The 25,482-nt window shown below is 44.9% G+C and overlaps 1 protein-coding gene across 1 annotated transcript in view; it reads right to left on the minus strand.

Moving 5' to 3' along the window:
* The window catches only part of mfrp (membrane frizzled-related protein), a 42,245-nt gene extending 23,682 nt beyond the window's left edge, over nucleotides 1-18,563 (minus strand). The window contains exons 1-7 of the mRNA XM_078426639.1: nucleotides 18,334-18,563; nucleotides 17,392-17,505; nucleotides 15,795-15,897; nucleotides 10,360-10,488; nucleotides 8,478-8,672; nucleotides 6,884-7,112; nucleotides 3,934-4,064 (exon numbers count right to left, since the gene is read on the minus strand). Of these exons, the coding sequence (XP_078282765.1) occupies nucleotides 3,934-4,064; nucleotides 6,884-7,112; nucleotides 8,478-8,672; nucleotides 10,360-10,488; nucleotides 15,795-15,897; nucleotides 17,392-17,454 (850 nt within the window). The 5' untranslated portion in view covers nucleotides 17,455-17,505; nucleotides 18,334-18,563. The remainder of the gene's footprint in view (nucleotides 1-3,933; nucleotides 4,065-6,883; nucleotides 7,113-8,477; nucleotides 8,673-10,359; nucleotides 10,489-15,794; nucleotides 15,898-17,391; nucleotides 17,506-18,333) is intronic.
* Between the last annotated feature and the right edge of the window lie 6,919 nt (nucleotides 18,564-25,482).

The raw sequence follows: 25,482 nt of genomic DNA on the forward strand, positions 1-25,482 counted from the left end.
TCCTTTAACACTTTCCCATCAAACCTTCCCAGGGCAGGCACTAATTTGGAGTTCAGCTTCACTGAGGTTAGATTTCTCTGCTTGAGTTTATACCTTTCTCGAGCAGCTGCCACCACAAACTTCCTGGCACAGCAGAGAACGCATTCCTCACAAGAAAAATCACTCTGCTGCTCAGACCAAAACTAACAAGCGGCACTTCCTGAAAAACTGGGAACATTCCCAGTTAAACTATCGAGCTGAACCCACCCTTCACTGCTCTGTTAACTTCAATAAAACACTTGACAAAAAAAATGTGTATGATTGCACCATGTGTTCACTGCCATTACAACTTGACACTTCACATCAGCTGTGCATCCATGCCCCAGCGTTTTGCCACAGCAGCAGAAACCTGAGCAATCCCAGTGGACAACAGCACAAGCCCGTGATGGAGCAGTTGGGATAGATCACTACCATCTCCCTGAAGGCCAAGTGCCTACATTTGTTGCAAAGGGTGTAGTCAGTATTAGGCTAGTAGGTCATGTGGGGAGAATGAAAGACGATTCATGTGTGTTTGGAAATATTGATGTGGGAATGTAAAGATGGTGGAAGAACATTTCCTATAAAGACCATTTGGCCCATCATTCCTTTTTGTGCTTAATGAAAAAGCCTGAAGTAAATGCCCCTTCTTTCCCGCAAACCTCCACAAAATTTCCCCGTCATATATCTGATTTTAGTCGAGTTTTAGTTTAGAGATACAGTGCGGAAACAGGCCCTGTGGCCCACCGAGTCTGCACCGACCAGCGATCCCCGCACATTAAGGACAATTTACATTTATAACAAGCCAATTAACCTACAAACCTGTACGTCTTTAGAGTGTGGGAAGAAACCAAAGATCTCGGAGAAAACCCATCCGGTCACGGGGGGAGCGTACAAACTCCATACAGACAGCACCCATATTTGGGATCGAACCCGGGTCTCTGGCGCTGAAGCCCTGTCGGCAACAACTCTACCGCTCCGCCACTGTGCCACCCAAAATGTTATTGTTCTTGCACTACACTGTCAAGCTGACTGCTTGTTCAGTAGCATTGTTCTTGCTAATGCCAAGGACTATTACCATTACTTTCAGATCATAACGACTCCAAATAAAAACTTCTCGTCTTGTTAACCTTGTGCTCTCTGGTTATCCCTGCAAACTAGTTTAACTTGCTTAATCCATCAATACTCTTAATAATTGACATCCCTATTAAGTATGTTCTTCCTCTGCCACGCCAGCAGTGGGCGCTGGACAAAGGACCGTTGTCAAGATGGTGGCGGATGGAGGAGAGGATTGGTGCCGCCAGGATGGCACAGTGGCGCAGCGGTAGAGTTGCTGCCTTACAACGAATGCAGCGCCGGAGACTCGGGTTCGTTCCTGACTACGGGCGCCGTCTGTACGGAGTTTGTACGTTCTCCCCGTGACCTGCGTGGATTTTCTCCGAGATCTTCGGTTTCCTCCCACACTCCAAAGACATACAGGTATGTAGGTTAATTGACTGGGTAAATGTAAAAATTGTCCCTAGTGTGTGTAGGATAGTGTTAATGTGCGGGGATCACTGGGCGGCTCGTACTCAGTGGGCCTTTAAGGGCAAGATAAGACTGCGCTCTTAAGAACTTTGGAACTTTGTGGGCACCAGAAATGTGGTGACCCTTTGTGTACTGACTGTCTCGGTGAAGTCTATTATTACACTACAATCGTACTTTTGTACTTATCGATGATTGTGCTTATTGATAGTATTATTTTACTGGGTTGTACGCATCACAAATAATTTCACTGTACCTACGCACATAGGTACTGATTGCAATAAAGTATCATCATCATCAAGTGAACATATACACAACTTCTCTATTCCCTCCTGTGGTTCAAGGCTGAATGATCCAGATCACAAAGACGCAGGATGAATTCTCAATCTAATCTGTTGAATAATCCAGGCCAAGGTACTTCCACTGTGTTGTGCTACCATCAGGTAGGCTTGTTGTACCATCGTGACTTATCATGAGAACTGATTGTCCAGACAACAAAAGTTAAATCCTGCTGAAGTGTAATGTCCCACTTTTGGTCTGATATCCTGCTAAATCTATTCATAGTGAGTTTAGCAAGAGTAGTCTCAAGAACTTGTAGTCTTAAAATGTGACCTTACACCTTTTCGGCTTTCCCACCCAGTCTATATATCCTCCATTCTACAGGTATCCAGCATTGATCGCACTTAATCACTGAGCACCCTCTGAGGCAGAAGAACTACCACTGGGGTGAGATCATTGTTGCCCACAGAATTGGACTTGAAAGCTGCTCTTGAAAGGCTGGGGATGAAAGAAAAGAGAAAGGAGAAAATGTTCACAGTCCTTGGGATTAACAAAAATAATGCGACAGTGCAAGCAATGAAGCCGAGGATGCCTTAGATCACAGGAGCGAGTAGCTCATTAAAGTGAACAAATTTTAATGCAGGATTTTATTCATGCACCAGGTATCCACAACTTTGATTAGGATTCACAACTGGTCCATATGGTATGCCTTGCATAACTTGTACCACTGAATCATGAGATTGCCCAAAGTAAGCACAATTGCAACAATCAACAATCAGTGCTCATTTAAGTGCTCAATCAACAATCTGCAACATGAAGATGTAAACAGTCAGAATGGGAGGTTGAAGCCTTACACCTATGCTTTTTTGTTATTTGGTGGGTTTGTGAAGATTGTTGCAAGAGGATTCAGTTTAACAGTGCATGGCGCTTTGAGGATTGCAGAATTATTTCTGCAATTACAAAGGTGAAGGCAGCAAAGCTTTTGGAGCAAGATGGATCCATGGATAGACACAAGGAACTGCAAGTGCTGGAATCTTGAGTGAAACACAAAGTACTTGAGTTGCCCTGCGGGTCAGAAGCTCTGGAGAGAATGGACAGGCGATGTTTTTGGGTTTGGACTCATCTTTATTGGTAGTGTTCCTCCAGCACATCCGAGAGTAGGAAGGGAGTGTCTGAAGGCAATATTCTCTGGCAGCGTACCTGCAATTTATTCCCTTGCCTTCTTCAAAGTCTTAGCATACACTTGGTCAGGCCCTGGGGATTTATCCACCATTGTGCACCTGAAGACTGCCAACACCTCCGTTGTAATATCGACATGCTCCAGAACATCACTGTTCTCGTTCATAAGGTCATAAGGTAAGTGATAGGAGCAGAATTAGGCCATTCGGCCCATCAAGTCTGCTTCGCCGTTCAATCATGGCTGATCTATCTCTCCCTCCTAACTCCATTCTCCTCCCCATAACCCCTGACACCGGTACTAATCACAAATCTATCCATCTCTGCCTAAGGCATATCCATTGACTTGGCCTCTACAGCCTTTTGCAGCAAAGATGAATTTCCTAATTCTCATGATCTCCTCCATGGAAAATACAGGTGGCAAATATTGGTTGAAGACAGTGCCCATCTCCCCTAGCTGCCCTCAAAGAACACATTGATTCTTAAGGTGGTTTTATTCTCTCCCTAGTTACCCTTTTGCTCTTAATGTGCTTATAGAATCTCTGACGATCCTCCTTTACTTTATCTGCCAAGGATATCCCAAGTCCCCACTTCACACTTGTGATTTCCTAAGTACCGGGTACAGTCGTGGCAATTCTCAGCTTCACCCCAGGGCGTGTAAAGCTGTTGCAGGTAACAATTTCATCCTTCAGCTCCCAGTGCACATGACAATGAAAGAGTGCCCTTGCCCCTCTTGTCGCCATTTCAACAGTGAGAACCTGCCTGAGTTATTCCAGCACTTTGTGTCGAGCTTTGGTATAAATCAGCATCCACATGTTATCCAGCTCTACAATCATTTGGGGACCTGGAGCCGCTCCCTGTGATTATGGTCCAGGCGTTGGAGATGAATAAGACCCCAGCGCCGGTCCTTCACGCCCGCCCGCAGTAGATGCTACTTACTGTCACTTGGAGCGATCACCCAGTATCGCGCAACGAAACCCCGTCCCCCAACGCTGGCGTCCGACACGAAGGACACTTTGAGCTGGCTGGTGTTGGTGTTGACAGTAGGAGGAGCGACATGCCCGCACAACCTGGTAAAAGGTAACGCGACACGGATGAGATGAAATCCAAACCCCAGCATTGGCCGTCTGATGTTTGACCCAGGATCCGATTCCCATCAATAGGGTGAATTGCTCCCGGTGGAGCGACTATTCCTGACCCCCCACTGCTCATCTGCAAACTGCAGACAACAGCGACGACTTATAAACAAGTTGCTTCACTCGCCAGCGCTGAAATGAAATGTTCTTCTCCCCATGTCATTCTTAACTGCCCTCTCTCTTTCCCCTGCCCACACCCACCTCACCACCCACACATTCCTCCCACACCCCCACTCCCTTCCCTTCCCCAACCCGTCACCCTGCTCTTTCCCCCTCTATCCACACTCCCCCCCCATCCACACTCCCCCCCCCATTCACACTCCCCCCCATCCACACTCCCCCCCATCCACACTCCCCCCCATCCACACTCCCCCTCCCATCCACACTCCCCCCCATCCACACTCCCCCCCATCCACACTCCCCCCCATCCACACTCCCCCCCCATCCACACTCCCCCCCCATCCACACTCCCCCCCCATCCACACTCCCCCCCATCCACACTCTCCCCCCCATCCACACTCCCCCCCCATCCACACTCCCCCCCCATCCACACTCCCCCCCCATCCACACTCCCCCCCCCATCCACACTCCTCCCCTCCCATCCACACCCCCCCCCCCCACCTCCATTCCCTTTTACCCACCCTGACTCTCTCTCCGGCTTTACATTCACCCCTCTCCCTATCTGACAGTCTTGTTTCATTTTCACCTCTAGCCTTTGCCACTTGCTCCAATTGCCAATCACGCCCCTCACCTGCATCCACCTATCACTTTACCCAGACTACACTTCTCATTTCCACCATTCTCCCCCACCTACGCCAATCAGTTGGATGAAGGATCCCGAATCGAAACGTCGTCATCGTCTGCCTCTTCCCTCCACAGATGCTGCCCGGCCACCTCGAGTTCCTCCAGCACTCTGTTCTGCTCTTTCCCAATGGTATTTGACAACTCGAAGCTCATCATTCCCCTACCTTAACTCTGTGGCTAAACATCTCACATCCACCTGGGGCTTCTCAGAACACCAAACTTTAAATGCACAAAAAAACCCTATTCTGCTCTTAAAAACTCACCCACTCCTCTAAGTATAACAAATCAACACTGCTATCCAACAGTTCACAGGACAGAGTTGGAGATAGATGTTCATGTGCATAAGTGATAGGAGCAGAATTAGGCCATTCAGCCCATCAAATCTACTCTGCCATTCAATCATGGCTGATCTACCCTCTCAACCCCATTCTCCTGCCCTCTCCCCATAACCTCTGACACCCATACTAATCAATAACCTATCTTTCTCTGTCTTAAAAATATCCATTGACTTGTCCTCCACAGCCTTCTGTAGCAATGAATTCCACAGATTCAGCACCCTCTGACTAAAGAAATCCCTCCTCATCTCCTTCCTGAGGGAACCTCCTTTAATTTCGAGGCTATGACCTCTGGTCCTAGACTCTCCCACAGGTTGGGGAGAATAGGGGATTGTTACGCATGCAAACACATTTGGCAGGAGGGAAGGGAACATCAAGCATTGCAACGAAGTGGAGAACCATGCTCTGTCGTGAGCTACAGGTGATGAAGTTAGATCAGGTGCAAGTGGTCAATGTGGGAGGAAAGAAATCTCCGTCTGGACTCTGCAAGTTTTAAATAATACCCAGGTAACACGGAGTACAATTAGAACCCAAAACTAGAAATGGTAGGAACACATTGAGAAGAGCGTTGCAAAGGATGTTGATGAGGGGGTGAGAGAGTCACTATTTTTAACCAAACTGTCCCAGCAGGAAATTGACCAGATCAAGACCAATGAAGCCACAAGAAGCTACAGATGCTAGAATCGTGCATAAAACACAAAGTGCTGGGGGAACTCTAGTGGGTCAGGCAGCATCTGTGGAAGGAATGGATAGGCGACGTTTCAGGTCAAGATCTTTCTTCAGGGGGATCAAAAACAATTCTACTTCAGTTTAGAGAAACAGCATTGAAACAGGTCCTTCGAGTAAACGTCGACCACTGATCACCCATTCACACTAGTCATCCCATGTTATCCAGCCTTTTACATCCACTCCCTACACATTGAGGGCATTTTGCGGAGCTCAATTAACCTACAAACCCGCACGTGTTTAGGATGTGGGAGGATACCTTTAGCACCGGAGGAAACGTACGCAGGAGAACGTGCAAACTCCACACAAACAGTACCTGAGGTCAGGATCGAACATGGGTCTATGGTGCTCTCAGGCAGCAGCTCAATCATCTGCACACTGCACCATCCAAATGCTAGTTTTAACACCCTGCCCAATTTAACTCTCCTATGAAGGTAGTTCTAACATTAGCTATCAGCTTAATCCTCAGGGATCCCACACAACTAGCTCAGCTAATAACACAGCAACCTTAAGCTTAATAGTATTACATCTTCCTTGGCCGACTGACCTCGTTTTATACATAAAAAACGAAAATACTCTTTACACTCGGCAGATCAGACGGCATCTGTTGGAAAAGAAACAAATATCTTCACCAGAACCGGGACAGAAAAGAAGCAAATTGCAGAGAAGATGGACACAAAATGCTGGAGTAACTCAAGCGTGGCAGGCAGCATCCCTGGAGAAAAGGAATGGGTGACGTTTCGGGTCGAGACCCTTCTTCAGACTTCAGTTTCAGACTTCAACGTTTTGTGTCTGTATTCGGTATAAACCAGCATCTGCAGTTCCTTCCTACACAAGTTGCAGAGAGTTTGTGAGAGGGATGGATAGGTGGAGGGAACATAGACTGACCTCGCTAACTGATGTGTGTGGAACCCATTTCCCTCTTCTTCATGAAGATCCAGCCGGTCAAATTGACAAGGCGAGTGTCCCTCGATGTTTAGGGAGTCGACTTTAAACTGGATCACGAACCCTGGTTCTGCCAAGATCCACCAAATGCACATCAGGTTTGCCGGGTATTGTGCTGGGTAGCGAGGGGTGGAGAACGACCCCTCGGGGTTTCGAAAGACCCCACCACATGCTGCAAACAAGCCCAACAAGTCAAAGTCCGAAAGGTTGTCCACCTTCATTAGATCAGAAATGAACCTAAATGATTAGCTGCACGCTAAGACTGTTTTTCATACATAATGCATAAATAAAATTAGGAATTGATGCAGTCAAATTGAAAATCTGAAGGCTGTCAAATTTTAGGCAGGATGAAGAAAGATATCCCAGGAAAACTGAACAGGAATGGCAAGATAGAGACAAAGTGCTGGATTAACCCAGCCAGCGGGCCAGGCAGCATTTCTGGGGAAAAAAGGATGGGTGACGTTTCGGGTCGGAACCCTTCTTCAGACTGAAAGATCTTTCTTCGTTCTTTCAATCTGACGAAGAGTCCCGACCCGAAACGTCACCTATGCCTCTTTCTCCAGGGATGCTGCCTCGCCGGCTGGGTTTATGTCAATCTAGAGTCAGGTTGACGGTGGGACAACCAAAGAATACAATGAAAAAAGACACAAAGTGCTGAAGTATCTCAGTGAGTCAGGCAGCATCTCTGGAGAACATGGCTGTGTGATGTTTCTTCAGACTGATTGCAGTGAGGGGTAGGAGTGAGGGAGGGTTGCAGTTCAACATAGAAAATAAAAACAAGACACAAAGTGCTGGCGTAACACAGTGGGACACCGAAAAGTCACCTATTCCTTTTCTCCAGAGATGCTACTTGACCAACTGCGTTACTCCAGCATTTTGTGTCTATCTTCAGTGGAACCCAGCTTCTGCAGTTCCTTCCTACACAGTTGTATCTTGATTGAGAATCTGTAGATAGAAAGCCAAGGAGGAATGTTCCATACTCATTCAGAATATTTAAAATTGGACAGCTAAATAAATCAAGGATGAAACAATGGACATGGTTCAGAGTAGATGTGTTTGGGATTGTTATCAGGCTTATGGTAGTGCAGTTTTAAAGAAAGAAATAAGGTTTACTTTTTTTAATTTGGGTTAAGAAAGTTCAGAAGTACCCTGAAGTGATCTCCACGAAGATCTGTGATATAAGAACAGCAAGAGATTTAAAATTTAAGGTGATCCCAGAAAGAGTAGCATTAGAAAAATGTTTTTTACTGAGAGTAGTATTCATTGTTGAAGTAAAGTCTATATAGTTCCTGAGAGGGAAACAAGATAAATACTTAAGATGGAATGTTATTATTAGTTAGATTGGCTGCAATATTAAAAGAAAATTACCGAGGGGAGAAAGAGAAATTAAAAAGTATGGGGAATGAGCAGAACTATAGATTTGGACTAACTGGGAGACCAGAGTGGATGGAGGTGTTCAGGAGAGTGAGATGAGATTGAATGAGTCCATTAGCCTATTTTGTGTGATGGAAGATTATTCAGAGGGAGTAACACTCACATGGTGATGGCATTGATGTTCGGGATGGCGGAGTAGCTGCTGAAAAAGCAGGAATGGCCAGGACGATGTTCTCGGAGCTGGAGTTAGTGGCATGGGGAGAGGCTGTAAAGAGGCTGACGGAAGTCTTGTTACCATTGTTGGGCACATTGACCACTTCCCCAGAATGATTCTTGGTTGATTTCTGAATAACCAGTTCTACAGAAGGAAAGAAAAAGCATTGGATGGTTTGGAGAAATTTCAAGTTTAGCAATTATTGTGAAAGGCATTTCATCCAAAGTTGTGTGGGACATTTTCTTAGACTGAGATCGGCAATGTTTGGAGCAGCTTAGACTTGCCCCTCTGCTTGGTCCCAGCTTCAGGTTGAGAAATCTGTAAGCAGTGGGAGGAAAACTAGAGGGAAAGGAGTCTTGTTGCTAAATTGCTACTGAACCTCTCAGAAACTAGGCTAAATAGCGAACAGCCAAGGCTTAATAATTGTACCTTTGGCTATGGGATGGGCAATTGTAGACCCAAGCCCCAACTTTGAGACAATGCACAAAATCAGACTGCACTTCTTGTTCAATACACTGGACGTGCTGCAGTATTGGAATTGAGACCCATCTTTCCTCTCCGATAGATGAGAACAATTCCACATCAATGTCACAGATTTGTAGAGGTGTTCTCTCCAGAGACGAGGACAAAATATATCACTCAGCCAACATCTCAATCCAAATTAATTTGTTATTATTAATTGCTCTTAATGGGAACTTGCTCTGCATCAATTGGGAGTCATGCTACAGTAAACTAGTGACTACACTTCTCCTTAGGACATCCTCTAATAAGGACATTGATGCTGGTTGGTAGAATACCAGTGTTGTTAGTACTGATGATATCCAACCAATTAATGCTTGCTAATTCATTGGAGGTAAACTGTTAATAGACGACTAAAAATTCTTGACCAGTGGTCTGTTGATGATCACACACTTACTTTAATAAAATTATATTTGTTGAAGGTATTTATTCACAAAATGCTGGAGTAACTCAGCAGGTCAGGCAGCATCTCAGGAGAGAAGGAATGGGTGACGTTTCGAGTCGAGACCCTTCTTCTCGACCCGAAACGTCACCCATTCCTTCTCTCCTGAGATGCTGCCTGACCTGCTGAGTTACTCCAGCATTTTGTGAATAAATACCTTCGATTTGTACCAGCATCTGCAGTTATTTTCTTATACTTAATATATTTGTTGAAGCACATTTTGGGAGAAATATAATTTAGCATGCGGGTGGTGTGAGCAGAAATTAAAGTTCAGTTTAGTTTTAGTTTGGAGATACAGAACAGAAACATGCCCTTCGGCCCATCGAATCCGTGCCGTCCAGTGATCCCCGCACACTCACACTATCCCACACATGTTAGGGCCAATTTACAATTTTACCAAGCTAATTAACCGACAAGCCTGTATAACTTTGGAGTGTGGGAGGAAACCAGAGCTCACACAGGTCACGGGGAGAATACACAAACTCTGTCAGGATCAAACCCGGGTCTCTGGCGCTGTAATCCAACAACTCTACCGCTGTGCCACCAGGCCACCCTATATATAAACCAGTTATATAAACCAATTAGCACCACTGTTCAATCACCTTCAATTGAGTGACTGGTGGTAGGTGATGTTGCCTTCAACATTTACAGGGAACATTCTAAAGGGATTACTTGCTTCTTTTCGAAATGGTGATACGTGTGTGATAGAAGTGCACCTTCGCATTTTCCCAGGAAAAGTGGGAAATTTATTGGTCTGACACCACCTGATCAAAGAGATTCCTGGAGGTAAGTTCATATCACTTCCTGAGGTCACAGCTCAGGGTAAAGATTGCACTGCCACCATCTGCCCGAATGGATGCAAATACTTACGAATGGTAAAGGTGATCAAACTCCCTCCGATAGTCACCGTCAGGATTACAGCCAACCCTATGGCTATGAGCCACATTGGACCTGGGCATGCACCAGCTCTTCCAATCAGTGTTTCCCAGGAACCATGCACTGGAGGTGAAACATTTAAAATCCATTAAAGCAAAACTCTTTTACTCCCCAACTCATAGCTTGCACTTTACATTTCTTCCTCTTATCCTCTTCTACTACCCCTCCCAAATGTCTGGCAGCATTGTCCGAGTTGCTTTCACTTGTGGAAAAATCTCAAACAAGAAACATAGTTACAAGATTGGGGAACGGTCACTTAAAAATTTGAATTTCACTGTACCTTAATTGGTGCGTGTGACAATAAACTGGCCTTGAAACTTTGACCGTGACAACTTGAAAAATGAGGTGCTTTGGAAATTCTCTTGAAGGGTGCTGAACCTTTGGAATTCTCTACCCTCCCCAGATGATTGTGGCTAGATTATTTGGAGTGTTTAATGAGGAAATTGATTCATTTTTGAAAGATCAGGGAGTTGAGGGCTTTGGTGTACCTGCACCACAGAAGGTGAAACCTTGGGCAGATCAGCCATGATCATATCGCATGGCAGGACAGGCTTATGTACTCAGCCTAGTATAAATTGCAAGGATCTTGTGTGATAGACTGCAAAGATGATCTTATTCTCTTGAGGGGCTTGCCTCAAATGAGTGTCAGCTCAGAGAAGTAATTGTACCAGGACTCCTCTGGCCTATAAAACTCAATATCGCTACTGGCAGAGAGAAAGTGGAAATAGGGACACTGTGGAAACAATGTGATATCAAGATATTATGAATTAATATATTTGCTCCTGATCATCTTAGTCAAGTCAGATCAATTCACGCCTTGTCTGAAGAAGGGTCTCGACCCGAAACCCATTCCTCCAATTCGACGACACTGAAAAAATCGTTCACGCTTTCATTTCCTCCCGCCTAGACTACTGCAACTCCCTATACACTGGGATCAGCCAATCTTCCCTGTCCCGCCTGCAACTGGTCCAAAACGCCGCAGCGAGACTCCTGACAGGTACCCGTAAAAGGGACCACATCACGCCGATTCTGGCGTCTCTCCACTGGCTCCCTGTACGGTACAGAATCAACTTCAAGCTCCTCCTATTCACTTATAAAGCCCTAAATGGACACTCCCCCCCCTACATCAAAAATCTTCTAACCCACCTCTCTAACTCCAGGTCCCTCAGGTCGGCCGACTTGGGGCTACTCACTATCCCGCGGTCTAGGCTTAAGCTCAGGGGTGACCGCGCTTTTGCTGTTGCAGCTCCTAGACTGTGGAACAGCATCCCTCTCCCCATCAGAACTGCCCCCTCCATCGACTCTTTTAAGTCCAGGCTCAAAACCTATTTCTACTCCCTAGCGTTTGAGGCTCATTGAGGAGGCGCTGTGAACTGTTCTGTATGTGCTGTTGTGTTTGCGTGCTACTGTATGTTTCATTTTTTTTCCTTAGTACCTAATCAGATGTACAGCACTTTGGTCAACGTGGGTTGTTTTTAAATGTGCTATACAAATAAAATTGACTTGACTTGACTTGACATTCCCTCTCTCCTAGATGCTGCCTGACCTGCTGAGTTACTCCAGCATTTTGTGATGCCTTCGATTTGTACCAGCATCTGCAGTGATTTTCCTACATAATTGGCTTGCCTTGATGCAAAAATCAACAAAGCCTCTGACACTTTTGAAATTTGAAATGTCCAGAACAAGCTTGTAACCTTGGACACAAATGTGTCTCTCTATCCACCCTACCTCCTCAGTCCTCCTTTTTACAGCTATGAAAGCTGATTCACATATTCCAAGCAGGATTGGAAATTGAACCGCGTCTGCCCTCTCGTGGGGAAGGCTTGATGGGCCAGGTGGCCTAGACCTGCTCTGTACTTGGAATCAATCCAGAGCAATGAAATGAACATCAGTGAGAACCTGAAGCCGAGAGCCCATATAGTACACGCTCAACAACGGCTAAATCTTCATTGGCAAGAACATATGGGGCACATTCCTCATGGGAATCTACTGTAGCAAACTCAAGAACTGCCCAAAGCACAGAGGAAGACCAAAATTCTGATACCGAACTGTAACCAGATCAAGCAAAATTTAAAGAAATTCAACATTTGCAATTGCAAACTGGGAAAAGCTTGCCCACAAATACTTAGTCTGAATCAGCCTTCTCTCCAGAGATTCCTTCTCTCTCCAGAGATGCTGCCCATCCCGCTGAGTTACTCCAGCATTTTGTGTTTATCAGCCTAGTCAAGCTTGGTGTAGCCACCACAGATAATCATTAAAGCACCTAAACTGACTAAGACAAATCGAGCTCCATTTGGTTCACGGTTACTAAAGGATTGTTACTCACACACATGCCACTTCTCTCACAACACTAGAGAAAGCAATTGACTGATCGACCTGTTACACCTCCTTTCACCTATTCAGCTGATTGATGGAAAAATAAAGAACTGCAGATGCTGGATTCTACCAAAGATAGACACAAAATACTGGAGTAACTCAGTGGGTCAGACAGAATCTCTGGAGGAAATGGATGGGTGACGTTTTGGGTTGGAACCTTTCTTCAGACTTCAGTTGTGGGACTTCTTCTGAAGTCCCGACCCGAAACATCACCCATGTTTTTTCTCCAGAGATGCTGCCTGAATTACTTCAGCACTTTGTGTCTATCCAAGATGTTACATGGCTTTTGTTCCCATTTACAATTGGACTCTGTTTCATTTGTTAAACGTTATGATGCAAAGTCTGCCAGTGTTATATCCTTTCAGGAACATCAATTGCTGGGCATCAAATGTTCAAAACCTATTGTTCACCTTCCGATGTCCTGGTTGTTGCTTAATGCAATGATGATGGAGTTATTGATGAAACATAGCAGCTAACCTGTATCAATGAATGTGCTACAAAAACCAGATATGTGACGAGGAGAAAAATAACAAGTAGTACTAAATGATTTGGCATGCCTTCAGCTGCTGAAGCCCTGGGTTTTGGAATTCCCTCCCTAATACTCTGCCTCTTGAGTTTGCTACAGAGCATCCCTATCATCAGGTATGTACTCCATGTGGCCTGGCAAATGAATATTTTGTTGTTCTTCAGTGTGTTCTACATGGGATCTCGGTAGTCACTCTTCAGTTCTCATTGATGATGATTCATTACTTCTGGCTGATTCCAAATAGCTGCTTCTCAACCTCTCCGTCTGCTTAAGATATTTCTTTAACCAAGCTTTTACTCATCCATAATAATACCTACATATGTGGATCAGTGTCAAATTTTATTTGGTAATACGTCTGTGAATCGTCTTGGAATATGTCATTATGTTAAAGAGGCCACCTAAATACATTCCTCCCAAACATGTTATATCTACAAGTCACAACTCAGTTCACTCATTTTCATGCATCCCAAAAGATTATTTCTAAAAGAACCTGCATCCCTTTCATTCAGATGAATCACCACTATTTACTTCCACCATTCCCCCAGTGAATCTGTTTCTCGCCTGATCACGTGTTCACTGAAATAATGTTTTTGCAGATTTATTTCTTCCCTGCCTCCACCCTGTGCATAATGTTCTCTCTATTTGGGCATTTATATTCAGCTGAATTTGCTTTAATAATAAAACCCAGAGCTATGATTTTCATTTCCTATTAAGTATTAATATTTATAGTTTGGATTATTAATATTTGTATAAAGTATTAATATTTATACTGCCTTTTTTCCCATCAAGCTGCAAACCATAAACCCTGCACATTATTTTCTACTGCCTTGAGTCCCTCAGATTGACAGGTTCAACATTTTCTAGTTCGAGCTCTCCCTGTCAATGTGACACAAGGTCTGACATTTATAATAAACTTATGTTTCTTTTTTTTTTTCCTAATCAGATGTGCAGCACTTTGGTCAACGTGGGTTGTTTTTAAATGTGCTATACAAATAAAATTGACTTGACTTGACTAAATTAAATGTGGTGCTGAAATGATAACTTTCCCCAGAGTAGGTCTTATTGCAACATGTTTCTTCTGTGGCCTACCCCTCAACACACCAGCCATTAATCAACTGTTCTTTGCTTGGCCCGGATTGACATTAATGTGGATCCAAACCTTGCCGACAGGTTGATTTTCCCTCCCTCAGTGAGCAACTTGGAAGAAGGAGAGAATGCAGCTCCCTCAAGACCCACAGCCCATTCCTGTATCTCACCACCTCTCCAAACACACTCCCGAGCCCCTGCAGACCATCTAGTCCCCATTCCCTCCCTATCCTCCTCCTTGTTCCTTGTTCTCCAATTCCCCTTACCAATCTATTGCATCCGCTGCTCTAGATGTCAACTTATTTACATCGGCGAAACCAAGCGCAGGCTCGGCGATCGCTTCGCTGAACACCTGCACTCGGTCCGCATTGACCAAACTGATCTCCCGGTGGCCGGGCACTTCAACTCCCCCTCCCATTCCCAGTCTGACCTTTCTGTCATGGGCCTCCTCCAGTGCCATAGTGAGGCCCACCGGAAATTGGAGGAACAGCACCTCATATTTCGCCTGGGCAGTTTGCAGCCCAGTGGTTTGAACATCGACTTCTCCAACTTTAGATAGTTCCTCTGTCCCTCTCTTCCCCTCCTCCTTCCCAGATCTCCCTCTATCTTCCTGTCTCCACCTATATCCTTCCTTTGTCCCGCCCCCCTGACATCAGTCTGAAGAAGGGTCTCGACCCGAAACGTCACCCATTCCTTCTCTCCCGAGATGCTGCCTGACCTGCTGAGTTACTCCAGCATTTTGTGAATAAAAACCTTCGATTTGTACCAGCATCTGCAGTTATTTTCTTATTCCCCTTACCAATGCCATGTCATCCCTCAGAGCTGGTACAACTCATTCCATGCACTCCCAATTACTTTCTTTGCTTCTGACCCTGCTCTACCTCCTACCAACTCCTTCCCCTTCCTCTTCCACCCCACCAGACTTCCCACAGTTTCTCTCTTCCTTCCCCGTGACTTCTGCTCACCATACACCCCATCATGGGGCGGCACGGTAGCGCAGCGGTAGAGTTGCTGCTTTATAGCGAATGCAGCGCCGGAGACTCAGGTTCGATCCTGACTACGGCGCCGTTTGTACGGAGTTTGTACGTTCTCCCCGTGACCTGCGTGGGTTTTCTCCGAGATCTTCGGTTTCCTCCCACACTCCAAAGACGTACAGGTATGTAGGTTAATTGGCTGGGTAAAGGTAAAAATTGTCCCTAGTGGGTGTAGGATAGTGTTAATGTGCGGGGATCGCTGGGCGGCATGGACTTGGTGGGCTGAAAAGGCCTGTTTCCGGCTGTATATATATGATATGATATGATATGATATGGGGCAATCCAGAATCAATGTCGGTCAAACCAAGATTCAACTTCAGAATATGGATGCACTAAACTGCTCTCACCCGATTCATTCTGCAGGTTAGTTTTCAGGTAGTTCGCAGCTCGCTGTTCTCCATGGTCTTCATTTCCACAGTCTGGCTGGTATGCTGGGTTAACGAAATCAGTCTGAAAATAAACAAATCACTCTCTTATTTCCAAACCTTTTGAAATTTTGCTCAGTTTTAGTCTTTATTATTCCATGGTATATATTAGCGCCCAGGCCCCTCTGTTCATGTAATTAATATTAGGGATGATTGTTGCAATGTTTTTGAAGAGTCTTATCAGTGGCGAAGTGTTTAATCATGAGTATGGGTCTTATAATTAGTTTCAAATCTGCTGGATTATAGGGAGGAAGAATCAGATGGACTGTTGTTTTTGATATTATCCAATGACTTGCAGAAATGCTAAGAGGAGGTCGGAACTGGGCTCCACCGTGGCAAACTTCCAAGTGGAATATAGAAACAAAGAACTGCAGATGTTGGTTTATACCAAAGATACAAAGTGCTGGAGTAACTCAGCAGGTCAGGCAGCATCTCTGGAGAAGAAGGATGGGTGACATGTTGGATCAGGACCCTTCTTCAGACTGAAAGTAAGGGGTGGGGGTGGGGGGGGGGGGGGGGGGGTGGGGGAGGGGAGAGAGGTGAAGATCTGAAGGCAAGAAAAGTCCAGGACCAGTCAGAGCCAGCCACAAATGACCCAAGGTTGGACAGTGCCTGGGAGGTCCATTGTTGGCTTGGGAAGGTGTGATCTCAAGGTCCACATTGTTTCCCTTGAGATCACACCTTCCCTATCCAACAATTGACCTACCGGGCACTGCCCTGCCTGAGGTCATTTGTGGCCGGCGCTGAATAATCCTGATCTTTTCTCACCTCAAGTTCTTCAACATTCTTGCTATTGAAGGCGTGCAGCGTAGGTTTACTAGGTTAATTCCCGGAATGGCGGGACTGTCATATGTTGAAAGACTGGAGTGACTAGGCTTGTATACACTGGAATTTAGAAGGATGAGAGGAGATCTTATCGAAACGTATAAGATTATTAAGGGGTTGGACACGTTAGAGGCAGGAAACATGTTCCCAATGTTGGGGGAGTTCAGAACAAGGGGCCACAGTTTAAGAATAAGGGGTAGGCCATTTAGAACTGAGATGAGGAAAAACTTTTTCAGTCAGAGAGTTGTGAATCTGTGGAATTCTCTGCCTCAGAAGGCAGTGGAGGCCAATTCTCTGAATGCATTCAAGAGAGAGCTAGATAGAGCTCTTAAGGATAGCGGAGTCAGGGGGTATGGGGAGAAGGCAGGAACGGGGTACTGATTGAGAATGATCAGCCATGATCACATTGAATGGCGGTGCTGTCTCAAAGGGCCGAATGGCCTCCTCCTGCACCTATTGTCTATTGCCTATTGCCTAACACATAGATGGCCACTAGCCACAAGGATGGCCGCTGTGGTTGTATACAATGCTGGCGGAATCACCTTGGAGGGGAACAATTCCACAAACAAATCCAATTTCAAAATGATTGAATCCAAGAGACCCAACATAAAAGAGATTTTTAAATTAGTTTATAGATGGATCTTCAATTGAAAGAGCTGAGATCTTAAGTTTGATCCCTAAGCCTTATCCTTACCTTACTGTCCTCTCTTTTGGGGTCATCCAGAGTGATTTCTATAAACTCCACTCTTTCCCACATATTTGAGGAAGTCCAGAAGCAGCATCAAGATTCAGAAACTAATGCAATTTCCTGAAATACATTAGTTCATTAGGACATACGTGGATCAAGAGAACAAATGTTTTGATCTGTGTGGGAAGTGAACTGCAGATGTTGGTTTCCACCGAAGATGGACACAAGATGCTGGAGTAATTCAGCGGGACAGGCTGCATCTCTGGAGAGAAGGAATGGGTGACGTTTCGGGTCGAGTCCCTTCATCAGACTGAGAGTCTGGGGAGAGGGAGTCTAGAGATGTGGACGGATAAGGTGTGAAATGACAGATCAAAGCAGACGATGCTAAGGAAATGTAGAATGGTTCATTGTTAGCTGAGGGGAAGGTGACAAGGAGGCATACAATCAGTAAAAATTAATTAGGACAGTGAAATTAGTCGGAAAACTAGGGTGGGGAGGGACAGAGAGGGAAAGTAAGAGTTGAAGTTGAAGAAATGTTTTGAGCTACTGGTCAGCTTCAAGACTCCATACATTGTATATTCCATTATTAAATAAATATATATATATTCATTGTCTTACTTTGTACATGCCAGATTTGCAATATATTTTTATGAGTCTTTCTTCTATCATGTCCCCTTTCCCCCTTTGCCTTTCTGCCATTCTCGCCTCTCATGCGGGCAGCTTTGTGTAACTTGCAGTATCACATTTCCACATCCTGATCTCACTCTGCTTGTCTCCTGCCTTCAACCACCCCCCCTGTGTCTATTGCACTCTCTCTCTCTCTCTGTCTCTCTCTCTCTCTCTCTCTCTCTCTCTCCCTCTCGTGTTACCTTTGTCTCCCTTTCCCTCTCTGTTTCTATCTTTGTCTCTTTGCGTCTTTCTATTGAAGTCTATGATCAAAGTACTCACACGTTTTCAAACATGTTAAGTCCTGTATCAACTGTCTTCATGTTCTCGTCACCACATGTTCGACATGGTGAGTGATAAAAAATACTCCAAGATTCTGATCCAAGGTATAAAGGTTCCCACGACTGTGTGCACGCCAGGTACTTCTGAGCTCTGAACTCTAAAGTTGATCAGCAGTCTCTTTTGATTCTTATTCCCAGTCACATGTGGCACTGCAGCTAAATACCTCGAGATTTATCTTGCTCCTTTCTAAATAGCGTGGGGTTTTCTTTTAATCTCAGCTGAGACTCTTGGAGTTAATAGAGCGTGACTGATGAGGAGAGAATTAAGCCGAAAAACAGGTTGAGAACTTTTGCGAGAGAGATTCAGACTGGGAAATCAAATGAAAGATGAAACAAACTCGAGGGAGAATTGGAAATAAGGAATTGGACTGGGAGAAAATGAGAGGGAGTCAGAGAATCAGCCTGAAGAGGGAATCATACTGACATAATTAAGTGAGAGGGAAACACATTCTACAAGCAGTGAGTTAACTCAAAATACTGTAAATTACTGATGGAGGAGACACAAGGAACTACAGATGCTGCAATCTTGTATCGAACACAAAGTGCTGGAGTAACTCAGTGGGTCTAGCAGCATATGTGGAGGACACGGATGGAGGACAGGCAACTCCAAAATTAAGCAGCAGTCTCGTTTTATCCTCATTGCAGTCAGATGAGGCACCACAGCCAAATACCTCGAGATTTATTTTGCCTTCTTTTCTAAACACCATTGAGTTATCCTTTAATCTGAGTTATGGGAGAGGAAGTACACAGGAATCAATTGTACAAAACAGAAGAAACATCAAAAAGGGTCTCCACCCGTAACGTCACCTATTCCTTGTCTCCAGAGATGCTGCCTGGCCCGCTGAGTTACTCCAGCTTTTTGTGTCAATCTTCTGTCCAAAACTGTTTCTCAATTTTATTCAGTCTTAGTACGTAGATTTGAATCTGGGAGCAAAACCCTCTCCCTGTCATCCCCACTGGTTTAGCGTGACATAGAAACATGGAAAATAGGTGCAGGAGTAGGCCATTCAGCCCTTCGAGCCTGCACCGCCATTCAATATGATCATGGCTGATCATCCAGCTCAGTAACCTGTACCTGCCTTCTCTCCATACCCCCTGATCCCTTTAGCCACAAGGGCCACATCTAACTCCCTCTTAAATATAGCCAATGAACTGGCCTCAACTACCTTCTGTGGCAGAGAATTCCACAGACTCACCACTCTCTGTGTGAAGAAATGTTTTCTCATCTCGGTCCTAAAAGATTTCCCCCTTATCCTTAAGCTGTGACCCCTGGTTCTGGACTTCCCCAACATCGGGAACAATCTTCCCACATCTAGCCTCTCCAACTCCTTAAGAATTGTATATGTTTCTATAAGATCCCCCCTCAGTCTTCTAAATTCCAGCGAGTACAAGCCTAGTCTATCCAGTCTTTCTTCATATGAAAGTCCTGCCATCCCAGGGATCAATCTGGTGAACCTTCTCTGTACTCCCTCTAAGGCTAGAATGTCTTTCCTCAGATTAGGAGACCAAAACTGTACACAATACTCCAGGTGCGGTCTCACCAAGACCCTGTATAACTGCAGCAGAACCTCCCTGCTCCTATACTCAAATCCTCTTGCTATGAATGCTAACATACCATTCGCTTTCTTCACTGCCTGCTGCACCTGCACGCTTGCTTTCAATGACTGGTGTACCATGACACCCAGGTCACGTTGCATCTCCCCTTTTCCTAATTGGCCACCATTCAGGTAATACTCTGCTTTCCTGTTCTTGCCGCCAAAGTGGATAACCTCACATTTATCCACATTATATTGCATCTGCCATGCATTTGCCCACTCTCCTAATCTATCCAAGTCACTCTGCAGCCTCCTAGCATCCTCCTCGCAGCTAACACTGCCACCCAGCTTCATGTCATCCGCAAACTTAGAGATCTTGCATTCAATTCCCTTGTGACAAGGCCGCCGTCCTTGGCGAGGAGATGGACAGGCAAGAGGAACAATGAAAAGTGGGGCTTGTAACCGAGAAGCAGCGGCAAAGGGCGCCACTGCCAAGAGCTGGATTTTGTCCCTAACGGCCAGGCCGAGGGAGGGAGTCGACCCTGCAGGTGAATGAATGCCTTGTCCTCTTCCCTGCCACTGTCCAACCTGGGGCCTCACTCTCTCCCAGGGCTGGGTTCCCTCACTCTCTACATTTATCTGAAGTGAAGGGTGAGAAAGAGGAAGAGAGATGTAGGAGGTGCATGTGTGGGTGTTGGACAATGTGACTTGTAAAAATACCCCAGACTTTGTCAATGTTTCCAGATAATGATCCTCGATCATTTTAAATCAGCAGGACCCAATTTCTCTCCACAGATGCTGCCTGGCCTGCTGTTCCTCCAGTAACTCCCCTCAGTTTTGCTGCAGATTCCAGCATGTGCAGTCTCTCATGGGTCTCCGTGTATACTGCTCTGCCTTCATCAATTTTCAGTTACCTCCTCAGCAGACTTGATCAGATTTAAAAGACAGAATTTCCCTTGTGTAAAGCCCTGCTGATACCCTCCAATTAGTTCCAGCCTTTCCAAGTGATCATTTAAGTCCTGTTGTTTAGATGTTCACCAATAATTTATCCCACTATGGATGTACAGCTCCACTGGCCCGTAGCTCTTTAATTTACCCCTACTGCTTTTTTTTGAATAAGGAAACAACATGTGTTGTCCTACAGTCTTCTGGTACCATTACCCAAGATAAATGAAGATACAGCCCCAGCAATCTCCTCCCTTGCTCCCGTAACATTCTTGGACAGGTCCTGGGATTTATCCACCTTAAATAGGTGGCAATATTTTGAACGCATCCTCCTTCCTGAAACATGTTCCAGAATATCCGTGCACCACTCTCTGTCCTCCACATCCTTCTTCCTGGTGAACGTGAATGAGAGGTATTTATTTAGGACCCCACTCATATCCGATCATACCTGATTCCGTACAGTGGAGATATGAGGTGACCTACTCTCTCCCTAGTTATCTTTGGGGGGGTCTGGGGGATTTTCCTTAATCCATGTCTCCCTTTCGCCCTCCTAACTTTTTATTTAATTTCTCTTATTTTCTATAAACGCCAAAGGACTAATGTAATACCAATTACCTGCACTTGACATATGCTTCATTTCACTGATCAAACTTTCAATTTTTTGTTAACCATGTTTGAACATCATATATCACTTCAATTTACACCTCTTTTGTAATTATTCACACTCTCACCTGGGTGCTAGTGCTAGTGCACCCAATTAGTCAATAAAGATTTCATATGTGCTCTAAATAATCAGGGCTAATTATTGTTAAATCCATTCACATGCACATTCCTTTCTCTGAGCTATGCCCATGTTATTCTAAATCAGATGTTAAATTGGAACCAATTGAAAACCTTGTGTTTAAAGATTCAATAGTTACAAAATTGGTAAATAAATTAATGCTAATAAAGTACTTCTGTTTGGAATTTTTTCTCTCTTCGCAATTGCTATCAAATCATGTTTCACAGTGCTGTTGAGATTTTCTGAAGTAGAAGTAGAAGTCAACGGGTTGTTTTTCAGATTTGACGCCTGTGACCAGTGATGTGCTGCATGGATCGGGGCTGGGTCAGCTGTTTGCACATATATTAAACATCTGGATGGGAATGCCCATGGCAGGTTTAGTAATTTCGCAGATGACACCAACGTTGGTGGTTTGGTGTGGTGTGGTGGACATGAAGAAGGTTTTCTAAGGTTACAAGAGGATCTATATCAACTGGGAAAGTGGGTAAACGAATGGCAGATGGAATTTAACTCTGACAAGTGCATGGTAATGCATTTTGGGCAGATAAATTAGAGCTGGCTGTACACAGTGAATGGCCGTGGGGAGTGTTGTAGAACAGAGATACCCGCGATGCAGGTACTGTACATCTATATACTAAAACTCTCGTTTGTTTATTTTTGATCGAACTACAGCCAAAACGGTACACGATAGCGTGACAATTTTAGGCCCACCTTACTCACTGTTGTCACTTTAATGGTAAAGCAAGCAGTTTTATTGAAATCGGTGTTATATTTTTTAAGTTATTCACATTTTAAAGTTTAAATCTATCTCCTAGGGAGGGAGGAGGGAGGGAGGGAGGTGGGGGGGAGGTGAGGAGGAGGGAGGGGGAGGAAGGTGGATAAGGGCGGTTGAGGGGGATGGAGAGGGGGAAGGGGGTGGGGAGGGGGAAGGGGGTGAGGAGGGGGAGGGGGAGGGGGTAGGAGAGGGTGCTGCACCAATGCAGGAGAGGTTTGGGCCCAACGGGTCCACTTGGTCTAGTAGTTCCCTAAAAGTGGCAGCACAGGCAGACAGCGTGGGAGTCCAGAACCAGGGGTCACAGTTGAAGAATAAGGGGTAGGCCATTTAGGACTGAGATGAGAAGAAACATTTTCACCCAGAGTTGTGAATCTGTGGAATTCTCTGCCACTCAAGGCAGGCCATTCACTGGATGTTTTAAAGAGAGAGTTAGATTTAGCTCTTTGGGCGAAAGGAATCAAGGGATATCAGGAAAAAGCAGGAACGGGGTACTGATTTTAGATGATCAGCCCATGATCATATTGAATGGCGGTGGAGACTCGAAGGACTGAATGGCCTACTCCTGCCCCTGTTTTTCTATGTTTCTATGTGACCCACTTCCCTTCATCGAGTACATGAGTTGGGATGTCATGTTACAGATGTACAAGATGTTGATTAATCTGCACTTTGAATCCTTGTGCAGTTCTGGTTGCCATACCACAGGAAAGATGTGATTAAGCTAGAGAGAGTGCAGAATGTTTTTACAAGGATGGCAGAACTGGACAGCTTGAGATACAAGGAGAGACTGGATAGGCTTGAATTGTTTTCCCTGGAGCACAGGAGGCTGAGGGTGACTTTTCTGAGGTTTATAAAATGATGTGGGGGACAGGAATAAGATGGGTGGTTGCAGTATTTTTCCCAATGTAGGCTAATCCAAAACTTGAAATTATGGGTTTATGGTGAGAGGAGAAAATTTTAAAAGGGACCCGAGGGCCATGTTTTATCACACAGAGCATGATGGGTATATGGAATGAGCTACCAAAGGAAATGGTAGAGGTGGATACAACTGTAATGTTTAGAAGATATTTGGAGAGATTCATGGATACAATAGGTTTAGAGGGATATGGGCCAAATGCAGGCAAATGGGACTAGCTCAGGAAGGCACCTTGTCCTCATTGGTTCATTATGTCAAAAGGCCCGTTTCTGTGCTATTTGACTCTATCAGTCATACAGCACGAAAACAGGCCCTTTGACCCAACAAGTTCAAAGATGCATCATTCCATTTGCCTGTGTTAGCCATATCCCTCTGAAGTTCTATCCATGTACCTGTCCAAGTGTCTTTTAAATACTGTTATAGCATCTGTCTCAACTAACTCCTCTGGCAGCTTGTTCCATATATCCATCTGCCTTCTGAGTGGGAAAAAAGTTGCCCCTTAGATTTCTATGAAATCTTGCCCCTCTCATCTTAAACCTGTGGTTCTTGATTCTCCTATCCTGATAAAAGATTCTATGCATTCACCTTATCCCCCTCATGATTTTATACACCTCAATAAGATCACCCCTCAGCCTCCTTCACTCTAAGGAATAAAGCCTTAGCCTGACCAACATTTCACTATGGCTCAGGCCCTCGAGACCGGGAAACATACTCGTGAATTTTTTCTAAACTTTTTTCCAGCTTAATTACATCCTTTCTATAGCAGGGTGACTAAAACTGAACACAATACCCCAATTACAGTCTCACAACATCTTATACATTGTAAATATTTGGAATGAAGCAGGTTTTATTAATCACTTTCAATTGCAATAACCAGAGTTACCAAATCTTCCAAATTCCGAATCGTTCATCTGTGGGTGAAATGGATCTTCCTGAACTGGAGTAAATGCTTCTCTCTGAAATCAGGAGTGGAGAGTTGGGTCTTCGTTCATGGTGGAAGGGGGCTCTGCTGAGATGGAAGGGGCTGTGAAGCAAGAGACAGCTGATGCTGGAATCGATACCAAGAGCAGGAGTGCTGGAAGAACTCGAGGTCCGGCAGCATTTGTGGAGGGAAATGAAGTCGAGGTTTCGGGTCCAGACGCTTCATCTAGTAAGTTTTTACTAGAATGAATGTGGGTGATGAGACATCTGGTAGGACTTGACAGGATGGGGAGTGAAAATATCTCTGCTAGAAAAGTGTGTGCATGGATGAAGGGTTTAAACATAGAAAATAGGTGCAGTAGGCCATTCGAGCCAGCACTGCCATTCAATATCATGGCTGATCATCCCAAATCAGTACCCCATTCTTGATTTTTCCCCATATCCCTTGATTCCTTTAGCTCTAAGAGCTAAATCTAACTCTCTCTTGAAAACATCAAGTGAATTGGCCTTCACTGCCTTGCGTGGCAGAGAATTCCAGATTCACAACTCTGGGTGAAAAAGTGTTGGTGTCTGTCGATCCGTTGGAATAGGTTTGAGCCCAACACTTATTCCCAAACATTGGTGTCATTCCTTATGCCCTTCGAGAAGCGGCAATAATACTAATCTTCATGTGCGGTTTTAAGATTTGGGTTTCTCTGTCTCTATCCATAGCATTAGAGGCAATGTTTTTTGTGCTTACTTTTTCATGGATATACGGAAGGTGTTGTCAGGAGAATGGCTTTGACTTGAAATGGCACATATCCATGTTCTCCAGAGATGTCGACTGACCCGCTGAGTTACTTCAGCACTTTGTGTCCTGCCAGAGGAGGTAGTTGAGGCAGGCACTATAATGACATTTAAAAGACATTTGGACAGGTATGTGGATAGGAAGGGTTTAGAGGGATATGGGCCAGGCACGGACAATTGAGACTAGTTTGGATCGTGGTCGGCAAGGTTGGATTGGGCCAAATGGCCTGTTTCAGTGCTGTACAGCTCTATGTTAAAGAACAGATCAACCTTTAACAGTGCTTCCACTGATAAGCAGGACCACACACAGTGGACCAGCAACAATAGAGCGAATCAAGTGATCAGGTGCCACAGCCATGTGATTCGGAACCTTGCCTCACAGGTTTGAAATAAACTGAACCAGGATAGAAGCGAAAGGCAGCAGTTTATTATTC

Source organism: Rhinoraja longicauda, chromosome 32 (assembly GCF_053455715.1).
Source record: "Rhinoraja longicauda isolate Sanriku21f chromosome 32, sRhiLon1.1, whole genome shotgun sequence".
Taxonomy (NCBI): domain Eukaryota; kingdom Metazoa; phylum Chordata; class Chondrichthyes; order Rajiformes; family Arhynchobatidae; genus Rhinoraja; species Rhinoraja longicauda.